This window comes from Anopheles merus, chromosome 3R (assembly GCF_017562075.2).
Source record: "Anopheles merus strain MAF chromosome 3R, AmerM5.1, whole genome shotgun sequence".
Lineage (NCBI taxonomy): Eukaryota > Metazoa > Arthropoda > Insecta > Diptera > Culicidae > Anopheles > Anopheles merus.
In genome coordinates this window covers 3,162,448-3,169,565 of record NC_054084.1, presented here as the reverse complement: position 1 = coordinate 3,169,565, position 7,118 = coordinate 3,162,448, and the positions used below count along the sequence as shown (strand labels likewise).

The window sequence follows — 7,118 nt, the reverse complement described above, 5'->3', positions numbered from 1 at the left end:
GAAAAGCTGCTTCAAAGTGTCGTACAAAACGGCCAAACGGTGGAATGGACAATTACCACGTATATGCCTTTTAAACGATACTATGAAGCAACAGTTCTAAGTAGTCCCAGAAGTTACTGTTTTGCCAAATACATTTAAACTCTTTCTCTTTTACAGATGGAAGATTCATCGATGTATTCACAAAATATAGCCTTTTTACGTAAAAATAGTTTTTATTTTACAAAACAGACGAATAATACATTCAAATTTAGCAAAACCTTTTCAAAGAAAGGTGTTTTGCATTACATTTTTTACCCTGCAACTGGGCAGTACAATGGTACAATCTGGGTAGGAAACGATCTTTGTTTGGATTTTGCGTTGTTTATTGTAACAGTAATTTAATGATAGTATTGTGATATATCAGTAGAAAGTTCATCCTTCACTGGTGCTGTTGAGAAATATAGAAAGTTAAAGGTTTCGTTCTATATTATCATTACTCTTTGTTACGCGTTTCTTATATTCAACTGATTTTCATAAATACATTTGGCATTCCGATCGAAACGATTCCGGTAGCATTCTTCTAAACATTACCTTAAAGTCTTTGCGGTACGATACAACCTGAATATACACCTCACCTTTGAGCTTGTGTGACACAAGTTTTTCATAATATTTTCGTTTTCCTCTCTCGACCCATTAACACGGGGGTAGTGGAAATAGATTTCACTTTAAAGCTGAAGAAGTACGTGCAGTAGATGTTTGTGTGTGTGCGCTGCTTATGTACAATATGATGGACCAAGATATTGGGAGAGTGTTGGCAGAGTTTCTCGCTATGCAAGGCAGTGGATTTTAAATTTATTTTTTTTTTACTCATAAGAACGATAACACCCACCATCCTGGGATTCTGTAAGGAACTGTTGGAACTGCTTCTTGCGTATCAGCGACTGTCTGCAAATTCATTGTGCCATTGTGAGTACAGAATGCAGAATGAATTGTTTCTGCAGCTGAAGCAATTAACCGTTTGGTTTGATTTGAGTGGTATGTAAGTACAGTTACCGTGCACTGAAGCAGATTTGGACTGTGTTAAGCAGAGTGAACCAAACGCTTAGGATGATGATGGTCGCCAGAGAGGTTTGGGCAGGGACTTGATGCGAGGAAACTCCGTTGTTTGCTAAAAACAGAGAAAAGCGGATTGATAAGACAGGAAGATCCTGGGGCGATCATTAGCTATTACCTTGTACTCTATCCGCCCGGCTAGCAGAAGAGAGGCCGGATTTGCGTGACTCTAGAATGGGAACCTTTTGGGGTCTGTCGTTTTCCATGCTGTTCTCGTTGCTTTTCCAGTAGACGGTTGATATGGTAGCCAGACACTGAACGAGACGAGAGCGAGTAATGAGCATGGCTGTGTTTCAACAGTTGAATACCTTTTACTTTGTCCAAGCAGAACACGCACCTTTAGCTTCAGGTCCCCTCGGCGGAAATGTTTGGGCTTGATATTAAATTCCAACCCCAATAATGAAGTCTCTAGATGATCCGGTGCGAGAGAAACTATTGTTGGATAGTGTTGAACGTACGCCGGGTTGGCCAGTTCATCGTTAATGTACCACGCCAGCCGGGCAGCTGGTTTTGATCGTGGCGAGGTACAATTGATTCGGACAAGATCACCGATCTGGTACCGGAGCCTTCCCCCGGATATGACGGGATCTGACTCTGGCAGCACTGTGGATGACACACACATCAGCCCATTAACGATGATCACTGAGATAGCTATATAGGTGCTAAAGGAAAGGGTAGTAGTTGCCTTACTCACCGACCACCATCATTTCGCCGTTCTCGGCGACGGTTTGAAAGGAAGGCGCTTCCGCCGATGCTTCGCACCGATATTTGCCGCTAGAGAACAAGTTGATGGACTCCAGCATCACGTGACTGTTGGTAGAGTTTTGCACCTGTGCCGCCGCGCAAAGAGGCGAATAAAAGGCAATTAAGTGGAATGCTAGGGGGTGGAAAGTTTAGGAAACACGTACATTCACCGTAATACCTTCCACTGGGAAGGTCTGTTGCGGAGGATCGTCCCGTGGCACGTAGCGATAAAACTCTCGCCCATCCTTGTACCACTTTACGGAGTACAGGGCTTCACCTTCCATATCATAGTGGCACTCGAGCATGACGTCCTGACCTCGGATTGCGTGTTTGGGAACTCGCACTTCGGTCAGCTTAATGGCCAGCGCATAATCTGCAACGTGGTGGCGTGTTAAAAATAAACGTTATAAAAAAGTTGAATTCAATGGAAAGCGATTTGATATTGAACTTTCGTAGAAAATCGCAGTTTTGGGGCGTGGGAACAAGCACCAGCTAGTCGTTGACGATTATTTCATACGACAAAATCAACACATTAGCTAACACCACCAGATGTCTGTTGTAGTCTCTCTCACCTTCAATGATTGACAGCAGAAAAATGATCCATAAAATCAACACTCCATACTTTTTGCAGCTGGCAGTAGTAGCGTGCCTCACCATCGGGAAAGCAAACCAGTCAGCGATCGACACCGGCAATTGTTGTTCATACATAATAACGCCACACTACTTGTATATATCTCGGTACAAATGTTGAGGATCGGTTAATCATTGGCCGCCATCATCATCATCATCATCACATAATCCTTCGGATAATCACTCGTTGCCTTCGAGTGCGATTCGGGCGATCCATCGCGAGTTTACGGAGGTCCAAGGAGGCGTTGGTTAACTCACTGGGATTAGAGTTCAGTTTGACATTTTCACGCTAGCACACTCTCGTTTCCTTTACACAATATTGCACTTATCCGTTTTGAATACCACTTTACGAGCTTGCATACAGAATCCTGTGTCGAATCGAACTTTTTTAGGTGAATCGAACCCGGTAATTAGAACCGAAACGCGAAACTGTCTTCCACCACCAACGCGAATACGGGAAGCCACATCCAATGTCCCCGAGACACGGGCGACCACAGGCAAAGTCAGAGCAATTGTGATGAAGTTGAACGGTACCGCACGCAACTCGCAGCTCCTCGGCATTCGGGTGGCCGATGTGGCCGACTTCGGGCCCCGCTGTGGAAAGTGAGCGTAATTCTCGCTCTCGTGTGCACGCTCGATTTGGTTCTGCGGCCGCGTCATAAACTCCCACACACACTCGCGATGCGTGTCAGCTGGAGCGAATGCGACCCAATGCGAACGGGCGCAAGAACGAAACAGCAGTAGGCAGCCGCGCTTTCTGTCCCTCGCCGAGAGGAACCGAAGCGTAACAAAAGCACGCTCTAGAGCCCTTTGCCCCTTTAGCCGATTACTGACTGCATCGTGTGTGTGTTTGTGTGTGAGGAGGGTTGCTTCGATGTGCGGGAAGAGTCCTTAGCATACAGCAGGGACCCCTGGACGTGATGTTGTGATGTTGTTCTAGCCTTCTTCTGCTCAAGGTCCAAGTACTGGTCACTCGAAACGCGCGTTTTTAATGCGGCACACGGGCCGCGGGGATGAGTATTTACGATACGATTTTAGGTTCATTTTTTGGCGTACTAAATTATGTATCTTTGTCACCGAACACACACACACACGATGGGGCTCACAAATGAGTGTGGTGGAGCATGCGTCACGGGGAGCATTGAGGGGTTGTTTTTTTTTGGGTATGGTTTCCAATAGTGGCGACCACTGCCGGTGGGGACTGCAGTCAGCGACAGTGTGTGCAACCGGTTCAAACGATTTGTTTGGCGGGTTGTCACACTCCCTTTGCCGGCAGACTGATGGGTGTTGTTTGGTGGGCACGCATTATGACGCTGGTGGCCCCAGAATTGGTACGAAATAATTCATTTTTCTCTGTGCTTCCGCGGCCTTCTCGGGTGCGTCTGGTCGAACGCAAGAAAAAGATCCATTTTCTGGTACGGCTTGGCGGGGGTGGGTGGTGGTTCAGGGAGTAGCAGTAGGTAGCCTAATGGCGGCGTATGGAACCGAGCGCGAGCAGCGCAAATAATCGATTAGACACGCATTATGCGATCATGCGAGCGGTTGGTTGGTGGTTCCGTACATATTGATGACTCAAAAGGCTGGAAAGAAGGGAAGCGTTCTATTTTTGAGAGCAGCAGGCAACATGATGTCACGGAGGTTCGTGTTTCGGGGACACATTTTGACATCAATGTCGCCGAAACCAATTCCAAATGGATTGGTTAGTTAGCTCATATATGTTCTATCGCTGGTTTAACACACGCTGATCGATTTGTTTTCAAAATTTCGTTCAATTGGCTCGATGAAGCTCGTGTTCATACTTGGACAGCTGGAATTGACTTAATCCGAGTAGATTACCATGCGGACAGCGGTCGCTAAATAAAGCGTCAGCACAGCCAAAGCTCAATGTTTCAATGCGTTTGGCAACAAACTATTGAAGAGCTACATACACATTAGCCGTGGTTGGGAGTTTGGGAAGAAAAATCCCATAATCGTTAAACTAACTGAACCACGCAAGGGGCACCACAGGGGCAAACAGGACTTGAGCGTACTTGAGCGGTGGGGGGGAGAGTGTTTTTGCAATTAATTATTCACGTCTAAATGTTCAATGCTGCCGATTCGCAATCCGTTATGTTTATTGCCCGGCTGCCCGGCTGCCGTGTGTCCCGTGGCTGCGTGTGTGTGGCGCGTTTCCCGTTCCGTCCCGTGGGGAGGGGGTTGGTACCACACATGTCTGCACGAACATTTTCAGCTTGTCAAGAAAAGCAATGCAAACAATGGCGCGAGCGTCGTGTAAACAGGGATATTTTCAATTAGCCACAGTTACTCGCTTGGTGCGGGGTTGGTGGCGGTTGGTGGGGCTGGAGCGTTATGCTTATGAGCCCCGTCTGGGGCTGGGGTTTCTTTGTGCAGCAACACAACAGCGCAACAACGTGTTATTTATGGCCAATTCCTAACTACAGCGATTTGCGGGACCGATCGCGTAAATCTCAATAATCTCGAGGATGAGGCGCGCTCTTAATAAATGCCTCTTGAAGCAACACACCGAACACGGGTAACGACTTAGACCTTGGAGAAGTTTCGGTGCAGATCGTCAGCGAACTGCCATTGCCATACGATTTGGATGTGCTCGTTTTGCTCGCCAACCTGGTGGTGGAAGCCCTTCAGCGTCACCGGAGTTAAGGAGTGGGAGGGTAAGCGCAAGTACCTTGCCCGCCTATGGCAAGTATACAAAGCGCGTGCCAAGGAGTGGAAAACAAAACGCGAAGTTTTTAAATTGGGTCCTTAAAACCTCTCTCACACAAGTAGGCGGGATTTTCCCAATGTCGTGGAGCGTGGCGTAGGCAGGTAGCAAAAGCAGCAGTAGCAGCAGCAGTTGGTATGATGTAGTATTTGTCGAGCATTTGTGTGACCGATTCGTTGCCTCCGGGCCATCATCGTGGCCTGAAGATTGGCGATTTGCACTGGACTTGCCCAGCGTATCGCAAAGTCGCGGAACATGCTTCTTAACCAAATAGTGTACATACTTTGTGCGTTGTCATGGCGTACCAGGAAACAGGCCCGGCCATGTGAACGCACAGACCAAACAACACCAATTAATCACTGATGCGTTTTGGTGCGTTGTTAGTAGGCTGGGGGTGTGTGGCGATGGTGCCGCCGAGACGCGGCATCAATTTGTTGCAGCGGGCGACCAACAATTGAAACTGTTTGCTGCACACAGTGAGTGTGGTGTATAGTGTTTCATTTTCTTTTCGAACAATTCGTTGAGCATGAGCATTTTTTTTTGTTGTACAATCCTTTGCCTTCTTGCTTCTTTCTTTGGTGCTCTGTGTCGCTGCTGACGGCTTTTGGAGTGCTGCGTTTTCAATTTAACCCGAACCGATCTTGTTTGCAGAGTGTTTCTGATGCTTGAGAACGCCCGAAAAAAAAAAATGACATCTGCGGCCCACGATGCACGATGAGCACGGGGCGTGAGGCGTTGGTTTGGTGGGAGTAAGAAGTACCATCATTTTGTCACTTGTTTGTTCCCATGAAGTGTGGGTGCCCGGAAGCCCATCTACGGCAGCGGGGTTGGATGTATCCGTTGGCTTCTTAAAAAACCCCGTAGGAAACAAATTACTTCTACCCGCTCTGTGACTCCGCTCCGCACGCAGCAATAATCGATGATGATTGAGCCGTGCACAGTAAGATCATCTTTCCGGGCCTTGGAGTGCAGCGTAGTTCGTGGCTGATCAGTATAACAACGTTCTTTCCATTGAAGTGTCATGCGATTTACGCGCCGTATTTGATGGTCAAAGAGCGGCAGATTTAGTGCGTCGAGTCGTGTTCGTCTTTTTGAGAAAATGCATACATTCACTCGTGAGATGGCTAGCAGAAGGGTATTACAAATTTATAAAAAACAACACGCCACACACACACTTAAGAGCCCTGCAAAAGGGTAGCTCGGACGCAAATGGAACAGCGTCAGTGAAATGCATTAGCGTTATGGCGTGAATGATCGAGTTTAATGGTTTCGCTCTCGCGCTCATCCATGTTAAGTACTTTTCAGCACTTTGGAAGGATGCGCGCTCGGTCCTTTCCGGGGTTTGGGCATGATGGTCCCACGCCCGACGACAATGTGTCGTCGTAGCTGCTTATCGCTTAAGTGTGGTTCGTAATAAAAAAAGTATGTATGTGCAGTAGGCGACGCACGCATACACGCTATCTGGCATGATCGGTGATCAATGTATCAACACGTGTTGCTTTCGCGAATGGAGAGAGACAGAGAGAGAGAGAGAGAAAATGAAAGAGAAAGGGAGAGAAAGAGCGAGTAAAAGTGTGGTGATCGAAAATAAAACGCCAAAATTCAAACGGTTTTATCGGATCACATTCGGGAGGCGAGAGTGTCGCGAATGTTGATAGACCGCTCTCTAATTGAAACCATATGGCGATTTGGTGGTGGGTGCTGATGGTTCCATTCGCTGGAGAGGGTCACAATGAGGGGGTCGATATGACACACCGAACCAAAAAAAAAAAAAAAAGCTACACATGACGCGCATTTAGTGTTAAATTTCATGGCCAGCAAAGGGCCATCCGCTCACTGCTGTGAGTGACGGTTTTGTAAAACGGGGGTTTTATTCCTTTGTCGGGGTGAAACAACAATTTTGGTATTGGTTTTGGAAGCATCCACACTT

General features: G+C 47.1%; 1 protein-coding gene across 1 annotated transcript; it reads right to left on the bottom strand.

Moving 5' to 3' along the window:
• Positions 1-442: 442 nt before the first annotated feature.
• On the bottom strand, positions 443-3,322 carry LOC121595219. Its single transcript, XM_041918990.1, has 6 exons — positions 2,409-3,322; positions 2,001-2,209; positions 1,787-1,922; positions 1,430-1,695; positions 1,211-1,346; positions 443-1,147 (listed from the first exon to the last, which is right to left on the bottom strand). Exons 1-6 carry the CDS (start codon positions 2,542-2,544, stop codon positions 1,029-1,031), a joined length of 1,002 nt encoding a protein of 333 aa, XP_041774924.1. The 5' UTR covers positions 2,545-3,322; the 3' UTR covers positions 443-1,028.
• Positions 3,323-7,118: the final 3,796 nt, after the last annotated feature.

Bases quoted from the DNA above. Each gene is read 5' to 3' on its own strand.
- LOC121595219 (XM_041918990.1), bottom strand. From the start codon at position 2,544: ATGTATGAACAACAATTGCCGGTGTCGATCGCTGACTGGTTTGCTTTC. The intron at 1,923-2,000 runs GTACGTGTTTCC...GCGGCGGCACAG, and splicing joins TGGAAGGTATTACGGTGAAT to GTGCAAAACTCTACCAACAG. The intron at 1,696-1,786 runs GTGAGTAAGGCA...TGTCATCCACAG, and splicing joins CGGCGAAATGATGGTGGTCG to TGCTGCCAGAGTCAGATCCC.